The 21,764-nt window shown below is 43.7% G+C and overlaps 1 protein-coding gene across 1 annotated transcript in view; it reads left to right on the top strand.

Moving 5' to 3' along the window:
- The window catches only part of LOC144145149 (Fanconi anemia group J protein-like), a 67,839-nt gene that overhangs the window by 8,811 nt on the left and 37,264 nt on the right, over positions 1 to 21,764 (top strand). Inside the window, exons 7-14 of the mRNA XM_077676652.1 lie at positions 449 to 639; positions 2,695 to 2,784; positions 4,843 to 4,942; positions 7,580 to 7,690; positions 8,845 to 8,940; positions 13,721 to 13,856; positions 15,013 to 15,059; positions 19,868 to 20,020. Of these exons, the coding sequence (XP_077532778.1) occupies positions 449 to 639; positions 2,695 to 2,784; positions 4,843 to 4,942; positions 7,580 to 7,690; positions 8,845 to 8,940; positions 13,721 to 13,856; positions 15,013 to 15,059; positions 19,868 to 20,020 (924 nt within the window). The remainder of the gene's footprint in view (positions 1 to 448; positions 640 to 2,694; positions 2,785 to 4,842; positions 4,943 to 7,579; positions 7,691 to 8,844; positions 8,941 to 13,720; positions 13,857 to 15,012; positions 15,060 to 19,867; positions 20,021 to 21,764) is intronic.

Genomic DNA, 21,764 nt, shown 5'->3' with positions numbered 1-21,764 from the left:
AGAAGCACTTCTTTTTCTTGGCGTGTCGCCGCCACCGGCATTCCTTTTGCGAAGCGCCATTGTGAAATGGCTATTTCGCGCCTTTCGCGTGCGAAAGGCACGAAATTCAGTTTTTGATTACAACTACCGCCATCTGGGGTTGAAAATGGCAAGCAAAGCTATTGACGACCGTGATACGTCTTTGGTGGCAGAAGGAGCGGAAAATCGGGCCGGACGAGCGTGACTCGTCGTTGGCAATATTGGTACAAACTTGGGTGACGAGTACAGCTCGGGGTTGGCGGCTAAAGGGTTAGCAGAATAGGGACGAATGTTACCACTCTGGTTGCTCCACTTAATTGAGCTGTTCATGCATTTGTTTATGCCGGTACTAATCACCAAGCTTTTTGTATCAGCGTTCAGGCCCTAACTATCCTTGGTGTTGCTGTTTGTGGACCCTTGTTTCCTGCAGCCATCGCAGGCCAGCGTCGTAGCGGCATCGTCACCGAACCAGAAGAGTCTCCTCAAAAGCAATGCTGCAGCAGCCGCCGTCATATCAGCCGCCAGTCAGCAGCAGTGCCAGCAGCCACAACCTAGTTGTTCCACTCTGCACGCGACACCATCGAAAGGCCAACAGGGGATTGCGGACAAACCTGTGGAGAAGTAAGGCATTCTCTGACTGCAGTAATGATTCTTCAGAAAGCCGCACAAAGAAGTTCTAGTTTGTTTGCTGCCTGATGAGCTGAATCAGTGCTTTTCAGGGTGTTTGTGGCTTGGTCTGGTTTATGCCATCCACGTTAGATCTCCTTTCATATAGCGCTTCTTTGTTTCATTACACAGGAGAATGACCGCAGCTCTGATGGCAACAAAATAAATTTAAATACGTCCCACCCAGGGGGAAGACACATCCTAAGCACACTGTGCGTGGTGTGTTTTGCAGTTGTGCAGTCATCATTGCAGCAGGGCGGAAAGGGCGGCGTGAGTGGTAGCACTGGAAACAAGGGAATCAGGGTGTTTCAAAATGTGGCCTAGAACTTTCTCGTTGACACCTCAGGGTTTAAAATACCGTATTCCACTTTCAGCCCTCCAGAAAAAAAAAAAAAATCCTCGCGTATTGCCCGCACATTTGATACAAGAAGGGCTGCACCAATGCTACTGCTCAAGCAACACATCACATACTATGTAGACAGAAAAAGTGTATATTAAGCAAGTAGAATTAACAGACTGCAAGGCGAAAGTCACAAATCGCGCAATGGCGTGAAGCCGCACTAAAGAAAAAACTCCGCGTATAATCCGCACCCCTAATTTGTTACTAAAATTTTCCCATTTTTGGGGCGGGTTATATGCGCGAAAATACGGTAACAGTTACATTGTTAATTAATGAAACTTAATTAGATGTACTAGTTGCATGCCACACGATTTGTGTACACCACTTTGTATTGTTCTCGCTATGGGTGCATGTCTTCTGGCACACATGTGCGCTTGCTTGCATAGAAAGAGATGGTGGAGAGCGTTGGAGGGACATTGTTCCATTGCTAGAGATATATCAGGTTGAAGTTTGGAGTGTGTTGCTTGTACCGCAGGTTTTCTTGGCCGAATTGGAGGCTCTTTTCTCTTTTGAATGCTGACTCCCTGTGCACTATCCTCATGGATAATTTCCTGACATTGACTGCAGCTATGCACCAACAAGTTCACAGGGCAGCCTTAACAGCTTCCCAACCTGTTGAGGCTACATGAACAGTACCTGTAGAAGTGAGGCGATTTCAAAGAACACCCAAGAACACCACACAGATTGGGAAATGGCCGCAGAGGGTGCATGGCCTTTTTTTAGCTTTAGAATTAAACTAAATCTATCCAAATAGTAAAAAGAGATGAGACAGAAAAAAAGATGCACCCAGAATAAGTTCGACAATTTAGGGAAATTTAGTGTTTATGTAAGGCACTCTTACAAGCAAGACAAGTCACCTGTTGGCATGCCACATGTTCTAATGCACCAGAATGCAAACAAGAGGCAATTAATACCGGTTAAATCAACACATTGTGCAGAGGTTGTCTATGTTCAAACAGAAACTGGTCTCAAAAGTTCGTTAGCAATTGCATGCAACTCCACAATGGTGACTAAAGCCATCACATTTCAATGTAGTTTGTAGCACCGATGGCCAATTTTTATTAATGAGGTACATCAGAGATTGCTGTAGAGACTGCAAGTTACCTTTCCTGTTTGCTCATCAGAGGGATGTCACGAAGCAGTGGTTCCCAAACAGGGCCTGCTAAAGCTTGTACTGTAGTAGACCGCTCCATTTCTTGTGTCCTTAACTTTTGCTTCTTTTAATGACAAACCAATGAACTACCACAAGCATACAACAACCAAAGTAACAAAGAAACAAACAAACCACATCACACCACCTTTAATCGCACGTTGGCTATTCTAATTGGTGGCCCAACTACAGCGTAGTGCTGGATCTTGATGTCTAGCTGAAAAGAAAAAAAAACACTTCTGCTGCACCCCTGTTGTGTATGCCATAATAGAGACAGATCCTTTTGTCTCTTGTGTGCAGCAGTATGTGGCTCATGCTTGCATTTAGTTTGTCCATGGCTGCACGTGGGTGTCTGTGACATGCGCGATCCTGCGTACGGGCAACTCTTTAATGTGTAAATTTGCATCCTGAGCGTCTAAGCGTTTCTTTCAAGTCTCTGTTTTCTTCCCTTGGACCCCAGGGTGCCCACAATCTACTATGGTACGAGAACCCACAAGCAGATTGCACAAGTTGTGAGAGAGTTGAGGAAAACGGATTACCGCCACGCACGGTGAGCCACGTTTGTCCAGCTTGTTTTGCAATAGAAAGGAAGATGTTTGAAGCAGAATGTGTAGGTACTATGGGTGATGGGTACACGCATCCCGATAGCATTTATGTGCTCACCTAATTGGCACTGCTCGCAGCAGCATTTCAATTGATTTCAATTGATTTCGATCAATTGTCTTGTCAACTGTTGGGCGGCCGCTTTTCTGATGGAGGCGAAAAGCAAAAACACCCGTGTGTGCGAGATTTCGGCGCACGTTAAAGATCCCCAGGTGGTCAAAATTAATCCGGAGCCCTCCACTACGGCGCGCCTCATCGCCTGCGTTGCGTCGGCGCGTTAAACCCCACAAATCAATCAATCAATTGTCAACTGTTGTCCTATGTTCTTATACGTCGTGTTGTAGTTCTGCTTACCACAGGACCATTCGCAAACAGTTTACAACAATTTTGGTTTCGTTTCTGCTTCACAAAATTCATATTTGGTGCTACAAAATTACTCAACTTTAAGCCTATCTACCCTGGCACCTTCAGCACCTGCTACTGGTTGTCGACAAAAACATGCCGCTTGTGATTTCATCTCACCCTAAACCGATTTCTACGACAAGAATGCCCGATGCAAATCAAAAGATAACACCCAGTTGCCAGATATCAGGTCCGACAAGGAGAGCACTTCAAACTGGCCTTGAACACCGCCAGCTGTTTGCCAGCCAGTTTCCCTCCCATGTGAGGGTGTCTCTGGAGGTCTAGTGATGGTCCTTAGTAGAACTGTCTATTTGGATGGATTTTCCAACAGGTTTGGTATTGTTTCTCTTTGAAACTGTTAGGCGGTGCTGCAATGCAGGAGGCTTGTGATGCTGAGCTCTTTCATCCCGCAACAGCTATTCGGCGAAAGATTGCAGGGCACGATTCTAGCACATCGCACCTCATTCCTGCAACAGAAGATGATAAAAAACCGCAAGTTTATGTTTTGAGAGATAACTGACAGAGGACGTCAACAAGCATCAACCACCGAGTTTCGTTGTCAATTCCATGCAGATTTTTCTACATTGTGCGCTTGTCCCGAGTACTCTGCTAGCTGTAAATGCAAAGTCAGTCATTGAAAAGATGTTTTTACATTACTTGGGGACAAATTGGTTCCTCTGATGATGTCAAATTGCCATATTTGCTAGCCGTAAATGCAAAGTCAATCATTGACAAGATGTTTTTATGTCACTTGGGGACAAATTGGTGCCTCTGATGATGTCAAATTGCTATATTTCTTCCAGGAAACCACCCAAAATTGCGCATTTCGAAATGGAGGTTGGGCTTCACCGCATTGCGCGGGTACCACGTGTGCTAACATATTTTTTGTGACAAACCGTTCCGCGCAAGTCAACATTTTTTCTAGGACATGGTTTTGAAATGTTTCCCTACAAAATGTATATCCACAATTTTTCCTTCTATCAGTGGTTTGTTATACACAACTCCTTTTTTGTCATTTGCTATGACAACTTGACAAAAGTTTCGATTTTGATGTTTTTTTTTTCCAACTATAATGAATGAAAACATTCTAAAAACGGTTGTTGCTGGAAAGGGCGTTAAATCATTTGCATTTTCTGTTGCTATTATGAGTGCCTAAACTATATGTTTAGCAGAAAAAAAAAATGTTTTCTTAGATTCCTAAAAATCTGCCAATTTCCCGCGGTAACAGAACAGTTAATCTGTATGGAGGCCTCTCCTATCTCTAGTCTTTAATGTACTTCCCCATTACTGGAAAGGAGTTTGTGTGTAGTGTTCATAACCAGCATGTGAATGTACATTATGTGTAGACTGATTTTTCACTGGATGTACATCTCATTTTGTGAGGGAAGAAAGAAAAGTAAGGTGCTAAGTCCACTGTGACTGATTAGGCTGCTTGGTCCTTACACCACAGCATGTGCTGCAAATCCAGCTTGAGCACACTGCCTGCACAAAGCAAAAGGGAACGCCCATTCTTCAAATGCCGCCCGCAGAGCAGCTGACTTCCCGGTGTTTTGGCACCTGTTCCACGGCTTAAGAGTGCTTGTGTTGTTTGTTTGCTGCCTAGAATGGCCATCCTGTCAAGCCGAGAGAGGACCTGCATTCACCCGAAGGTGTCAAAGTTTCCCAACAAGAACGAGCACTGCAAGGAACTGATCGACGATCTGGTCAGCATGCAATCTTTTCTGTGGTTTTTGGCTCGCTGCCATTTGCCCGTTATTTTTGGTGCCGTATTCGTTAGTCATTGTAGCCTGGTCGAACACTGATTGGTTAGAAGCTGTTAAAAACCATACAGCTCTTGTTGTGTATAAAAAAAGTTTAACAGTAATGTGTGGTCCTGTTCACTGTAGCATTCTCTGGTGTTCTTTTACATTTGTTTTTGTGGTAATTTTTGCAGTTACTTTTTTTGTTCGCTTCATGCTTTTGCCAGGCGGAATATAAGAGGAGGTTTAAAGGTGGGTAGAGAGAAGAAAGTAGGAATGGAAGAGATAGAAGTGGTGCAAAAAGTGCAAGCAGTTATGAAACCGATAACAGTTTTTGAGTCTACAGGTAGACATGCAGTCCAGTTGCATGCAGGAAGTTCATTAGTGACCTGCAGTATCTGCCTTTCTGCACACCCAGCAGTTCTAGTCATACAATTTATGCTTTTGATCGAATGGTGAAAATAATGTGCAACTTTGCTGGCAAAGTGCCATACTTTCTTGTGTTTTCTTTAACAATTAGTAGCTTATTTGATTGAAGTTTGCATTATAGGTGACCGTGAAGGCAAAATACAAGCTTGTTCTATTCAAGAGATTTGGTGTCTTATAGCACCGTCAGTGCTTGTCCGGTGGCAAACAATGCTTTATTCACTGAGAAATTAACCATTTTATGTCAAAATTTTAATTATTCTGCGGCATCATATGTTTCGTGATATCAGACACGATATATTATGGGCAGTAGAGTTCTCTTCAGAGACATTCTGAGAGCGGGGGGGCTTAGATATTAAATTCAAGAATGTTGAATTTTCGTCAAAAAATTGAACAACTCTGGTAAATTACTTGGTAAAATTCCGACTCTAAAATTTGCGTGCAGCTGGAAATCTTTGGAACTTCAGAGGGACCTCTTCAGACGGCTTTTCATGTAACCAGGTAGTGGGAGGTGTGGCCAGCTGCTGTTGCTCTCGCACAGTGGCCGTGTTTAGTTCCTCAGGCGCGCATTTCAAATGGGTCAGTCAGAATGGTGGGCGGCCTACTGAAAGCAGTGGGAAATGAATCAGAGTGATGGGCGGTGAAATGGAGGAGTGGGGAAAACCCTGATGGGCAGGTGTCTAAAACGAAAGTTAATACATTCACTGAGGCAGCTGCTATCTGCAAAACATGCCTTTGGTTACATTGGTTGCCATCTGCCTTCCAATAAGGCGCAGCGATACCGCTCAAGGACCACTGTTCGCCCTCGGTTTGCTTCTGACCAGACTTGTACCCGCTGTGTTTTTGTTGCAGTTGATAGTAATCATTTCATTAAACATGGGGCATGATTGAACAAACAGGGTCACATAAATGGCAGTGTCATTTGTGTTAGTTGGTCTATGTCATGTCAGACAAGCCCAGTGCGCCTGACAGCTGTGTTCAGCAGCGTTGCCCGGCATGGTGCCCTATACAGTGCTTCCATGTTTGTGCATACCTTCATAACTTCTATACTTTACCCCACTGTTCTTACTGCTATAGTGACAGCTTGCACTAAATTCAGGCGCAGCAACTTGTTCTGCAAGCTTACAATCCCTGTTTAATTTTCACTGGAATTTTTCGGCCTCAGCCGATGGCAAAAAGCGACCCATAATACGTCATAAGTTCTGTGTGGGAAAGTAGCTGCTGAGTCGCATGCCTCTTCTCTGTTTTCCTCTTTATGTGTATAGCTGTGTTAAGGGGGCAGAAACTTCGACCAAAAGTGTTTATTTTTACAGTTATGATGATAAAAATTGAAGGACACATGTAGTTTTTCATTCTGATTGTCGGTATAAAATTTGTTCTTGTGTAAAACGACCACATACAAATTTATTTGGATTTATTATTTGATTTTTTGACAGCTTTTGTAAAAAAACTGCTGGAGTGATGCAACTGAACAAGGTACCAGTGAAGTGCACAAATCAAGGAGTGCAATAAGACTAACAGTATCATTCTATCTGGTCTGTAGCAAAAGTTACGACCGTTTGAAGTTTAGGCTTGTAAGGCAGAACCGGTTCTTCTGGTTCCCATTTTCCAAAGCCAAACTTCAAACGGTCGTAACTTTTGCTACAGACCAGATAGAATGATACTGTTAGTCTTATTGCACTCCTTGATTCGTGCACTTCACTGGTACCTTGTTCAGCTGCATCACTCCAGCAGTTTTTTTACAAAAGCTGTCAAAAAATCAAATAATAAATCCAAACAAATTTGTATTACACAAAAACAAAATTTATACCGACAATCAGAATGAAAAACTACATGTGTCCTCCAATTTTTATCATAACTGTAAAAATAAACCCTTTTTTGGTTTAAGACCAGTGTGCCTCCGTAAAAGTGGTGCCAGTGTTATTCTTAAGAGGCAATCTTTCGAATGAATTAATTTTGCATTTTGTCAAGGCCCAATTTAAACTGGCACGAGTGTTATTCCGACGAGGCAATCTTTTGGTTGGAGTGAGGCTGTATATTGCCTTCATGGTCTCTGTAACATTTGGCACCGTGTTGCACAGGCCACTTGTGTTCTGAAACAGCTACTCGACAGCATCGCTTTGGGTGTCATCTTGCCGGTTGTCATTGTGAGTTGCTGGCTTCTTCTTTCTTCAGGGTTGTCGCTTCCACTCGAATTTAAGACGAGAGGGGGCACCGCGCTATCCAAAAACCAGCTTCGAACCCTATGACTTGGAGGAGCTCGTCGCGGTTGGGCAGAGAAAAAAGGTTTGTTACTGTTATTGTTACTTTTCCCCCGCAATGCATCCTAAGCTGTCAACTGTAAGTTTCCAAGTTTTATGGTGTCCTAACTGTACTGGCCATCACGTCTTGCATGTAACGTGACCGACTGGAGGCAAATCAAAATTGCTTGTACGTAATTTTCTTGCACTAGAGGAAGTTATGTGTAAGGTATTGAAAGGCCAACTTACTGTACTTTCAGCATTGAGGGGGACACTGCTCTTAAAACAGGTTCTTTTAGTTTTTAAGTAAACTGTGAAACTTGTCAGTCTTGCTGCTTTTTTTCCCACTGGTGCCAAATATGCCGTTATTTTTGAGTCAGTCAGTTAGTTCCCAAGATAATTAGAGATAATTAGCCATCTTTGGAGGAACAATGGACAAAACAGTGATAGTCATAAAACTGTAATCTTTATATTTTCAATACTATGAACCCCAGTGAATGCAATAAGAGAAGCGGTTTCTTGATGCACGCCTTGGAACTAACTTTACAGCTCATTATGCTTTGGTGGCACCAGTGGCAAGGAACCATTTCAAGTGCCCATTTCAAACACCAAAGTTTAATGAGCTGTAAAATTGGTTCCAAGTGGTGCATCAAGAAACCGCTTCTCGTATTGCATTAACCAGGGTTCATAGTATTGGAAAATATAAGGATTACAGTTTTATGACACACTGTTTTGTCTATTGTTCCTCCAAAAATGGCTAATTATTTGTAATTATCTTGGTAACTTATTGACTGGCTCAAAAAATAATGACATATTGGAAATCAGTGGGAAAAAAGCACCAAGTCTGGCAAGTGTCGCAGAGTTTAATTAAATGAAGCTGTTTTAAAAGCACTGTTTAATTAAAATTGCAATGTGGCAGGTCACCCGGTGAGAAGCCATGCCATAATGAGAGTGGTTTAGGGGACCTGGGCGTTGGGCATCTTGTTGGTTGGTGGCGTCGCATGGATTTGTGCCACAGTTACTGCAATGGCTCCTCTGTACAACGTGCAGACGCCCAAAGCGGAGGATACATTGTTGCTCGACATTCTTTCAAAATCCTCAACCGAGCTGGGCATAGCCCACCTGGCTGCTTGATGTTGGATGGGCATGCGGATGGTCGTGTGCCTGTGTCTGAACCCAACACCAAGCTTTCCTTTGCAGCTGTGCCCGTACTACTGGAGCCTGGACCTTGCACCAAGCGCCGATATCATCTTCTGCCCTTACAACTACCTCATCGATCCAGTGGTCAGGAAATGTGTGAGGAAAAAGCATGTCCGTCATTCCCTACTTTTCTTCTGTCCATCTCGTTGTTTCATGTTCTAAGCACAAGTACCATTAGCAATATTCAAGCTACCGTATTTTCTGGTGTATAAGTCGCGTTTTTTTTTTTTTTTCCGAAATGTTCGTTGGTGTGTCTTATTCACCGGTGCAACTTATGTATGAAATAAATCTTCTAAATAAATCTCAATAAGGAATAAAAAGGCCTCTCAAAGCAACAATGATGATGCTTGGAAAAGATATAAAGAATTAGCTCGTGAATCAGAAAGAACAATCCAAGAAGCAAAAAATTATTATTTTAATGATACGCTGCCTAATTTGTTGAAATCTGACCCCAAAAAGTTTTGGCGTACAATTGACCCGAAAGATGTCGATGGTGTAGTTACTCTGAAGGATTCAAATGGTCTCACTGTGCCCAGTGAATTATGTCCTGATATTCTGAACAAAACATTTAGTGACGTTTTTGTCGATGAACCACCACTTGATGAGCCTTGCACAGTTTCTAGTTGCACAATAACGCACCCAAGCGAACCTATAACCATCACTGTTGCAGGTGCACTCCGCGCTATTGATAGGATCCCTCTAAACTCCAGTCCTGGACCGGATGGTATCAGTACAAAACTGCCGCAACTAACTTCCCATGTATCATCGTTCTTGTTGTCTTTAATATTTCAACAATCACTGGATACCGGCTGCCTTCCTGATGATTGGAAGTTTGGTCATGTTGTGCCCATATTTAAATCTGGTGAGCCATCCTGTCCAAGCAATTACCGCCCGATAGCACTCACATCAGTTTGTTGTAAGCTTCTAGAGCATATAATTTACTCTCTCATTATGTGCCACCTTAATGCAAACAATTGGCTATTTGAAAATCAGCATGATTTCAGGTACAAGCGCTCCTGTCAAACGCAGTTGTTCGAACTAACTGCAGATTTGCATGATTCTTTGCGAAAATCACTTTACACCGACGCAATATTTATTGACCTGTGCAAAGCATTCGATCGTGTACCCCATAAATGGCTAATTATGAAAATAAACAGACTCAAGTTAGATGAAAAAACCAGCCAATTGATTAATGAGTTTCTATGCAGTCGTACTCAGTCAGTACGTATAAATGATAACCTTTTCGATTCCTGTCTGGTTATATCAGGGGTTCCGCAAGGATCGGTGTTGGGCCCCTTATTATTTCTTATATATATTAATGACATAGCCAATAATATTAATTCAACAATACGGCTGTTCGCCGATTGTGGGATTTATAGACAAATCTGCACTGCGGGTGATGTAGCGATTCTGCAAAAAGATTTGAATACCCTCGCGGAATGTTGTCGCGTATGGAAAATGGAAATCAATGCAGAAAAAACCAAACTCATGATTTTTTCTTCCCTGTTAAACCCTCCGTCTAACATACCGTATTTACTCGCGTAATCCTCGCACCCCTAATGTGAGCCACCAAAACTTGGATTTTTTGGTTCCTCGCATAATCCTCGCACCCCCAACTTCGCAGCGGCGAAAGTTGCCTGCTCGCGAAACCCGCATGGTGCATGCTCTCTCCAACGCGCGCCCTCCCCCGCCGCCTCTCCATTCGGCGGAGAGCGCTGTGTATCCAAGGCCATCCACGCGCCCTAACAACCTGCATGGCTACTCCCTACTCACACGCTACTCACACTGTCATTGAGCCGGTTTCGCGTGTGCGCAACTAGACGGCGTTTGCGCAGCCCGCTGTCGTGTCGTGTTGCCGTCGTAGTCCCGTCGTTGAGCAGCAGCAGTCAGTGAGTCACTTGCGTCAGTGGTGGATAGCTCGCTGCCATTTTGAGAACTTTTTGATCTCTTTGTTTTGTGCTTGGTGCTGATCTCTTTGTTTTGTGCTTGGTGCCGCTTCGCAATGGGAAAGAACGCCAGCTAAACTGCCACTTTCAAATTAAAAGCGATAGAGTATGCGATCGAACACGGCAACCGCGCCGCAGGCAGGCACTTCGTCGTCACCGCGCGCCAGAAAGCAAAGGCGGCAATTTCATGGTCGCTAATCGACGGGAGACTGTTTATGTTGTACATAATAAAATAAAAAGAAATAGCTGCTGTTGGCAACACTGAGCTTACATATACAAAAAACGACCGCTACATTTAGCGGGACTGGCAGAAGGCAAATTGGCAACACTGTGCACCGGATTTTTTTTCCCCGCATAATTCTCGCACCCCTATCTTCGCATTGACTTTTCCGAAAAAAAAGTGCGAGGATTATGCGAGTAAATACGGTATATACGCTGCGCAGTATCATAATTGAACGAACCCCTTTTTTTCAAATACTTCAGTGTCATTTTCACATCCGATTTAAACTGGAATATGCACATTGAACATATCACTAATAAGGCACTGAAGAAGCTTGGTTTTCTTAAGCGCCATTTACATCTAGCAAATAGTGACACAAGGCTTCGTGCGTACATTTCGATTACCCGAGCTACGCTCAACTATGCCTCAGTTATTTGGCACCCTCACACCACCTCCCTTACAGATTGTATCGAATCCATCCAAAATAAGGCGGCCCGTTTTATTTTGCGCACCTACTCCCCTTATCAAAGCGTTTCGGCATTAAAACAGTCACTTAGCTTTTCAGATGGAGGCGAAAAGCAAAAACGCCCGTGTGTACGAGATTTCGGCGCACGTTAAAGATCCCTAGGTGGTCAAAATTAATCCGGAGCCCTCCACTACGGCGCGCCTCATCGCCTGCGTTGCGTCGGCACGTTAAACCCCCACAATCAATCAATAAAACAGTCACTTAACCTTCCGGATCTGAGCACGCGCTGAAAATTTTTCTGTTTGTCCCTTTTTCATTCTCTCTACTATTGCAATTCCTTTTTCAACAACTCAGATTCTTCCGCCCATTATGTGTCCACCTGCAATGACCATACATGCAAAGTTGCTCCCATATTTGCCAGGACAAAAAAACATCAAAATTCCCCTCTGGTATTATCTATACAGGAGTGGAACGTTCTTCCTCAAAATATTGTGTCTCTCACTAACACTTCTGCTTTCCAATCTGCGTTGGGTGCGTTTTTAAATGTATAGGACATTTTCACATCTATCAGATGTACAAATGCCACTTTTGTCAGCCCTTTGATTCCTTTGTTTTTTTTTGCTGCTGTTGTTGTTTTGAACAGTAAGTTATTTCTAAGCCTGACCCCCGCAAATGGCTGGTTCAGTGGTGTCATGCACTGCAGATGTTAATTACCCTCTTACTCTCTCTCTTCCTCTAAATTTTTTGTAAATTGAACCTTTTGCACTGGTATGTGTCTGACTGCCGTTAGTAGTTTGTATTCATATGTGTTGAGTTACGTTTTTTGAATTGCATCCCCCCTATGTAATGCCCTTTCAGGCCTTTAGTGTATTCAAAATAAATAAATAAATAAATAAATAAATCCGGTACATGGCGGGTGCGCGTGGTCTGCGCTCGAAAAGGTGCCTGTGTGCTGCGTGATGCCAGCACTCATTAAAAAACACAGCTCTATGATCTAAATGAATGAACTATTTGTTAGCGAGTCGAAGGAAAAAGGCTTCGATGGTTTTGCCTAAACGCCGTCTGTAAGTACATGCCATCTATGTGTATCAATAAACGATTTTTGAGGAGCAAGTTCTGTATAGACTTTGGAAGGTAGATGCACGTGTCTAGTCCTGCTTACCGGGGGATGCGTTCAGAGGCGGCGGCCGCAGCAACCATCTACTTTTGCCGCACTTTCTAAAGAACTCATCCTCTATGAGTTTACCTGATTAGCAAGTGTGTTTTGTACACTGGTGCGTCTTATACACCAGTGCGACTTATATACGTTTTTCTTCGAAAAAACTGTCGACTTTTACAAAAGTGCGACTTATAGACTGAAAAATACAGTATATTTTAATTTTTGTGCCCGTGTTCATGCTCATATGCGTTCTGGCTTGCCATGAACCTGTACTTGCTAAGAGGACAGGGTGCAAGTCCTCCGGTCCCTCTTAGTGTTCTTTATTCTGTGCTACACGAGCGTTTGAAAGGGCATTTGAGTCAAATGGCCTTCAAAGATTCAAAGGCCATTTGAAGGATCTCTGCCAATCTACACAATTCTCAAGGCAGTTGGAAGTTTCCGCATTCACCCGCCATGTTTTGGTGTCGCCACTCCTGCCCAGTTTTATTCTCGTAACGGGACAAAAAATTAAACCTTAGAGTTCAAGTGGGCCAAGAAAACACAATTATTTATTATGACGAAATTGGTGAGAACGTGCAAATGCACACAAAACATGCACGAAACACAGTCTTTATTTTTTCTTTTCTTCGCAAGTGCCAAGTTACTTTGTAATCATAGAACGAGTGATAGAAAACAAAAACAAATGAAAAATTATCAAGATCATGAACTTCCAAAACCAAGGTTTATTTGTAAATAATTGTTTTTGTAATTACGGCATGCAGAAACTGCGCCTGAGAGTACGAGCGGTCGCATTTCAAAGTCCTTTGAGAATGGTCTGCACTGTATTTTCAAACGAAAATATCTCAGTAAGCCAGCAAAAATGATGGCTTTAGTTAGGGAACCCGGAAACAATAAACTGTCGTAGTAACTGTGACAAATTTTTATTGGTTTGCTAACATTATTGCCACTATTATTGTCCTGTTTTCTAAAACTTGTGCTTTCCAGAGCTTTCAGATTCGTGATACGGTTGTAGATGGCTGTGGTGCCCGAATTAGTGATTCCGTACCTAACTGTGGTGTATTTCTCCACATGTCGTTCCCACCTAGTTGTCCATAGACCTGACTGACGCCGTGGTGGTGCTCGACGAAGCCCACAACATTGAGGACATCAGCCGAGAGGTGATGAGCTTCACAGTCACCCAGGACCAACTTCGGGACATCATAAAGGACTTGGAGGAAATGCGTAAGCCACAGCCCCGTACCCATTTTCTCCGTCACGAGAGCCGTGTATTGAGGAGGAGTGGGCTTGTGAGTTGTTGCAAATTTATGGATTCATGCATCGCTTGTCACCATGTTGTTGTTGATTCCTTCAAGTGCGCCATTATTCGTGAATTTCTTTACATGATTTTGCGGCTCAACAGTGCATTCAGATAAAAAAAAAACAGTGCCCATGAATCTGTCTCATTGAAAGCCAAGGGTGCGAGCATTGACAAGTATTTTCCAGTGCTTCCAAATATTGGCTGCAGCATACGGTTGACTTGAACTTTGTACTAAAAATGTCCTTGGTCTTTGTAGATGCACACATTGCAGTCTTTCTTACCTTGTTAATTTTAAACTAGATATCAAGTGTGAGAGCAAAAGCTAAGACCGTTCTTATCATTCTTTTTCTTTTTATTTTTTTGAACCAGGAATGACTGGACCAACAAAGTAACTGATTGCATATAACTTATGCCCCTGTCACATGGCAAATCTAATGTCGTTCAAAGTGAATGACATTAGCTGTTAATGACATTCAGTTTGGTCTGCACAGCGAAACAAATGTTATTTTAGAGTGGTAGCGGTGACTATTAGCGAGCTCGCAAAACCACCAAATTATACTTCAAGTGCAGCTACAATGTTTTTATACATCATATATTTTTTTTAAAACACAACAAAGGAATATTTAAAAAAAAATAGAAATAAGACAATCACCGGTTTAGGTGACATCAGTAGACATCACAAGCCGAGACAAGTCCGCAAAAAGATCCGCATTAGGGTAGCGCGCGCATTGGGGACGAGATTTTCTGTTTTGTTAGTACTTGTTTGTCTTTCTTTATTTGAAAAACATGAGAGTAAAACAGTTTTTGGAAACAGTATTCTTTGGTTTATTACTGAGCTTCCTTCTCTAGTGACGTGCCACTGCTGTTGAAGCTACTCATTTGGCTACTGAATGAGCTTCCTCACCTCAATTAACTGCTAAATGTCATTCAGTATTCACATGTAGCACCAAATTAATGACATTTAGAGCGGATGTCATTTGTTCTTAATGTTCTTAGATCTGCCGTGTGACAGGGGTATTAGTGGAGTTGACCTCATCAAAACGAACGATTGTTGCCCTTAACCACCTTTTCTTTTTTCAGAAAGGTTTCAAGTTCTTCCTGATGAGCACCGTGCCATTGCAAAAGTGGTGAGTTGAACGTACTAACAGTTTGAGCAACATGTAAAATTTTCTTTTAATGAATATAATACCCCTGCTACATGGGTGTTTCGAAGAAGGCCTCTAGACCAATCGTCATTGGACTGCCACCAATGAGCTGCTACTGGACGTTTTTCAAAGGTATTGAGTTAAAATGCCATTCGAGTCCACGGAGCACCACCACCAACCTTTCAGGTTCTCAAGTGCCTTTGAAATGCAAACGTTTATACTCTTATGCAGTTTCTGCATGTTGCAGTTGCAAAAATAATTAATTTAGGAGTAAACTTGGACTTCCGACAGCAGGCTTTTAAAGGAGTCATGAAGACAAAATAAAAGTTTGTTTTATTCGAAAGATTTCGTGTTTTATAGTGCCCCCAGCGCTTGTCCGGATACAAACGATGCTTTATTCGCTGAGAAATTAATCAATTTAAGTTAAAATTTTGATTTTCCCGCTAAATCGTGTGTTTTCGTGGTCTGCAATGACATCACAGGAACCGACCGCTCTGCATCCTAGAGTACCTTCATTCATGCGTCCCCCGTACAGGGTGGAGACACGTATACGTTGGTGCCGCCATTTTGGGTCCCTCGCTCGCCACCGAAGCAAGTCATTGTATCAAAACCGCGCTAAAATTATCGCCGCAACGCGGTTTACTGGCGAAGTTTGAATAATCTTATCTGTTTCGCGTTGCTGGGTCTCGTGGGAAACGAAAAGAACAACGCGTTGAGCACGTTGACCCAATTGCCGCGGCACGGGACCATTCAAAGGGTGTCTTCACCCTGTACGGCGGCTCTGGCATTGAGGTACCCTACGGCGGTTCGCGAGTATATTATCTCTATGGGTTCGCGCGTTTGTTTACGTTACTGAACCTAGATGGTGCCACCATACCGGGGCAAGCCGTATTTGAACCTGGCTTGATTTTGTTAAGGGAGAAAATAACCGTCTCGTGAAACATAGTGCTCGCTCGACAAATATGGTAACGTAAGACACCGTTGCTTGCGTCAATCAGCCAGTGTCGTCTGAGACAACCCCAAAGCCCCGCAGCTAAACCAAGCTAAACCAAGCATAGTGCTCGCAGTATCAACAGCAGTATGCATCAGTGCTTCTGTGTTTACTGTGCTTTCGTAACTTCCACTGTTTGTCCCACCATTCTTATTGCTTTAGAAAGAATGTTCCTTAAATTTAAGCACAAATAGCTCATTCTGCAAGCTTATACGCTCAGCCTAATTTGTGTTTGCTTTTGCCGGCCTCCGCCAACTGCAGAGCAGGCTGGTATGACATCATAGGCTCTGTTGCGGGAAATGAGCAAGTGGGTCGCATGGCCATTCCCTTTTTTTCCTAATTATATAGCTTATTTGAGCGAATTTTACGTTAAAACTGGTGTCAGTATGATTCTAATGAGGCCGTCTTTTGAATGAACCAAACTTGTGTTTTGTCTTCATGGCTTCTTGAATAGTTTTTTAACTTGTTCTAATTTTCTGTCACCCAGTGTACGATTGCAAGGCAAATTTTGTACTCGACACTAGTGTGGCGAAAAAGGAGGAAGAAAACGCGAGCTACGGAGTCCATACTGCCCATTCTATTTACTAAATAAACCCACCTAATCATATAATCAAGTTTATCATGCATGGTGTCTTGTTTTTTTTCTTCCCCAGTTCAACTTTGAAAATTTTTTTGTGAAGTTATGAGAATACATCAACAAATTATGACTGATGAACGCTGAAGCTTTCAGCTGCCTTTGAGAATTGTCGAGTAGATTTCCACACGTCATTTCAAATGCCCAAGTAGCAAGTGTATAAGGTGCTTAACTGTCCACATAATGGAGGCTTATTTTTACATATAGCAGTTACCTTTCGCGCCCTGCTGCACACGTGGCTGTCCAACGCTGCCTGTATAAACATTGCCCAATGCATCGCCTGCTTTCCAGTGGCAACGGTAGGGACGCTTAGTTCAGCCGCTCGTCCGCCATGTGGTGGCAACCGGCAGGCGTCCTGCCGTACGTCACTGCTCGCGAGTCGCATATGCTGCGCCCACTTCTACGGTGCATGTCTTTCAGCTCTCCTGTTGAGTTTTAGGAGCCATTTCATTCACATTTTAGTCGCGGCGGGGCGTTAGTTCCAGAGCCACTGAGGATCTTGCTCATCCCGTCAATTATTTCATACCTGCGCTGTTTCTCAAAGGATGACTGACAGAGGCAGAACTGAAATATGTAGTGGTAAAAACATATTTAATGTCGGGTAGACAAAAAGCAAACAGAAGTACGGTTATTTTGGATGCTACAGTACTATAGTTCCAATGCGAATGCTGAATCGAACGCCTCAGACGCTCAGCTGGCCCTCTGCGTTCTCGAAGGGCTTCGCACCCTTGCAGCTTGGCACCGTTTGTGTCACGATGAAGCGATTTGCTTCCGCTGTATGAGTAATATACTCGGTTACAACTCAAGAATGGCACCACCTCATGTAGTGTATCACTCCGCCAAAGCGCCGGACCTGTGACGTCAGTGCGCGCGCGTTTTGAAAGGGGTTTGCTATGAATGCGTGATATCGTCTGCCTTGTCTCACGCAGTTTGTTTGTCGTCACTGGAGTAGTTTATAAGCATATTAAGTCCAAAAAATCACGGGAACGGCTCACGCCATGTTCAAAATATTCCCAGTAACTCCCTACTTGCGCCGCACGGAGAAACATCCGGCTACGGTGATAAGGCGCAGCGGCAACTTCCGGTGCCGTTCTTAAGTTGTCACCCAGTATAGTAGTAATGCCACTTTTAATATGGAGCAGGAGGACTCGTAATTCAAGTAGGTAAGTGCGCAAAAGCCGGCATCAGCCTGCAGCAGCACAAGTGGGTTTGTGTCCGCGGTTGCGCAGGCGGTTTTATCAGCGACATACCAAGGAAGACAGGCATGGAGAAAAACAAGAAGGCGTAGCAGTGCTGCCTGGGGAACGCTAGACAAAATGTTAACTATTTTGCATAGTTTCCGTGAAGCGGCGCTGGACGGCGGACATGAAAGCACGCAGGAAGGCTAGCGAGCGGGAAAGGGTAGGAGAGAGCAACAGGAGAGTAGTGTTGCTAATCGGGGCAGCGTGATCGAAGTGGACCGTGGTTGGTGTCGTGCTGGGGCAGTCATGAAGATGAAATTGAAGGAGAAAGAAAAAACTTTATACAAGTATTTACATTTCGATCTCAGAGAACGGGCAGTTCGCTCCTGCGCAAGCGAGACTAAATAAATGAGTAGGGTCCGTCCACTTTTTCCCTTCCCCTCTGCTGTGGTCAGGAATTCACCAATCTTGGAGTCCCTGGTGTAGGGAGTAATGCCCGAACACACACGCGCGGTCGCGCATGCACGTGCACGCACACACGCACGCACACGCACAGAGACTAAGAGACATGCTTCTCTCTTGCACGGGTGAGCTGCTTTTCTCTTGGTCGAAGCCCCCTTCATCCTTTTGATTTTGCAGCGCTGGGAAGACGTCTGCGTTCCCTCTCGTAATCTTTGTCTGGTGGCTTGTTGAGGACGACATCTCCAACGTCGTTAGACACGCCACAGAGGGCATGACAATGATGCGAGGCACGGCGCCGAAGCTTGCTGTGTGAGGCACTGAGCGATGCTTTTGTCAGCGCTTCCGCTGGCCAGTTGGTGCTTGAGGGGCGCGAGTTCACTGAAAGGGGTATTGTCCAAAGGCAAGCATAGTTCGCCATTCTGGACACATCGGGTCGTTGAACGTCGATGAGGGAAGGCCCCCGGCCGGAGGCAGGCTCTGGTGCTTGACCTGAGAAATATCGAAGACGGGTTTTACAACAGTGGTTGTTTGGCCATTTTTTGCTCATATGTTTGGAAATGCTAATGCAGGCAGCGTTGGCCTGTACTAACCCTTCCACTGCTCTCTCTGGAACAGGCAACTGTAGTGCCATTTTAACTGGGCAGGGCCATGACCTCTTCGTATCTTCGTTAACGCACTCAAGTTATACCTTTGGTTGTAACATCTTTTGCCTTGGCTGCATAGGAGAACAGTCACCAAACTTCTTTTTTTCTTTATTTTCGACACCTTCAATGCACACCTGTTCAGTTTCAGCTTCAATTTTAGTGTTGCGCGTATAATAAAATGTACAGTGTTTGTAAAATGATATATAGAAAGGGGACCTGGTGTTTGGCACTGTAATGGGACCTTTGTTTTCCCTTACAAGAAAGCAGATACAAAGTGCATCAGTTTTTGAAAGGTGAAACTGTTCTGGCTGTAATGGTGCTACGATTGAGGCTTCTGTAGAACAAACTGCGGTTTTTTATGAAGAGTTAAACATATCATTCGTATTTTTTACCCAAGGGTAAACAACTGATGGAGACAGCTGCTAGCAATTTCTGGGGGTCGAGAAAAATTTAAAGGTGGCGCTTTTCTCTCTGAAGACCTGGGAAACTGTGCTAGGCCTGTGTGTACACTCCCCAACAAATCTGCATCTACTCATACTAGCCATGGTGGCTCAGTGGCTAAGGCGTTGCGCTGCTGAGCACGAGGTCGCGGGTTCGATTCCCGGCCGCGGCGGCCGCTTTTCTGATGGAGGCGAAAAGCAAAAACGCCCGTGTGTACGAGATTTCGGCGCACGATAAAGATCCCCAGGTGGTTTAAATTAATCCGGAGCCCTCCACTACAGCGCGCCTCATCGCCTGCGTTGCATCGGCGCGTTAAACCATACAATCAGTCTGCATATACTCAGTAGACCTGTAAGTGGGACTGCGCCGAGGGCTTTATCAGTTTTTCTCTAACTCAGTTTCGTTGTATTTTACTGGAAGTTTCTGATCACCTGCAGATGTCCAAGCTTAGCATCTGGATCACACAGCATTCGGACCACCTGAACGACTACAGAAGGTTCGAAGAGTCTGGGAAAGTCTGGGCCGGAACCGAAATCCTGGCCTTCATGACAGATGTCGGGCTGAGTCCGGACAGCTTCAAGGGTTTCAAGGTAGGCCTCTGTGCTGGTGTGAGCTGTTGATGGAACGAATATACACCCTCAAGAAACTCAGCAGGCATTACTGAGTGATCCTACAAACTGCTATCGCAGACATGTTGTTGACATAATAAATTTTATGTCATGCCAGCCCCTGAAAACCTGAATCTCCCGCTGAGGTTACTTATAGTTCATATGGCAAGCTGCATGCAGTACTATGGAGGCTGCATTGTTGTCAGTGAAGCACCCACTGAGGGTGCCTAACTCACCGCGAAGGGCGAAAAGACCTTTTGGTCTCCCCTCTCTGCAGGTGGAACCGCAAGGCCCCGGCTCCTATTTTCGTTTTCCTTCACGGAGAGTTAGGCGCCCTCAGTGGGCGCTCTACTGACAACAATATAGCCTCCACAGTGCTGCATGCAGCTTGTCGTATGAACTATAGGTGTTGGATTACTGGAGTGGGAGTTGCTTTCAAAAGCAAGAAGTAGGATGCTGCATCACTGTCTTATGTTGAGGAGTAAAATAAATTTAAGGCGAATTCATGAGCCAGATCATGATGGCAGTAATGGCTGAGGCAACCTAAAAGGAGCCCTCACCTTGTCATTATCCCCTGTTTGGTCTTTTGCAGCACCAAATCGAAACTGTCCTTTGCGTAAGACATCTGGCCCGCAAGTTGCGGCTTGAAATTTGTATTCTAAAAGTAGCTGCATTAGTTCAGGGTTTTACCAGTCGGTGTGTGGGGGAGAATCTTCCGTTTTGCCTGTATTTGTTTTATCACTATTTTTGTTATTTCTTAACTTATGTGCTTGAGATTTGCACATGAAGTGTATTTTAACATCCTGAGCACAAATATACAGCCAGTTTTCATCTATGGGGTGTAAGTTCAGAGTTGTGCAACATGTTATGCCACTCTGTTTCAGGCTATTTTTTCGTTAGCTACCTATAAAATACTCGAATACTTTTTATTCCTTCGTGTTCTAGGAGGACCAGGGAGTGCAGCTATATCACTGCAGTAATTTTAGCATTGTTTCTGCAAGCCGCTGTAAACTTATGAAATGTCAGGTCGTCAATTACCAATGTTTTTGTAAACCGAACTGCGTTATATCTTGTGCCAGCAAAAATAAATTGCATATTTTTGTGGTTATATTGCACTGTTTAGTTCATAAGCTGTCAAATGCAGCAAAAATGATGCCAATCTAACCAGTACATCCCGAGATACTGTACCCGTCAGTTGACCTCATGTGAAAAAAATTGGTTCAGAGAAAACGGGGCCTGAAGTTTCAAAATGTAGGCAAAAATGGTCACTTAGGCAACTTCAAAGGGTGACAGTGTTGTAAATACTTATAGTACAGCTATAAAATTTGACAGGTATACATTCTTTGGGACCTGTAGGCTGCAAATAAAATCTATACAGAAAACTGATTTTTTGGCAGATTTTCGGTTCTCAAGACCAGTGTCCCCCCTTAAAGTAAGGGATATCTGGCATCAGAACTAAGGCCACAGTTATTCTGAACTGTAAGAAAATTATAAGTTACTCAAATCAAGGTAGTAATAATAAAATTGTAAGCTCTTCAGTTGAACCTCGATTGAACGAATCTCGGTCTTACAAATTTCTCAATTTGACAGACGAGTTCAGATTCCGCCATCAGTTTTCCATGGTCCTATTGCTTTTGCGATTTTATGACGTTTCCAATTTAATGAAATAATTTGTGAGTTTTGGTGACTTTGTTAATTAAGTTAGGTTAAACTGTATTTCCACAAA

This window comes from Haemaphysalis longicornis, unplaced genomic scaffold (assembly GCF_048455015.1).
Source record: "Haemaphysalis longicornis isolate Haplotype H1 unplaced genomic scaffold, Haemaphysalis longicornis Haplotype H1 scaffold_7, whole genome shotgun sequence".
NCBI lineage: Eukaryota > Metazoa > Arthropoda > Arachnida > Ixodida > Ixodidae > Haemaphysalis > Haemaphysalis longicornis.
Note: the sequence above shows the minus strand (reverse complement) of the source record. Positions and strands in the feature narration are given on the sequence as shown.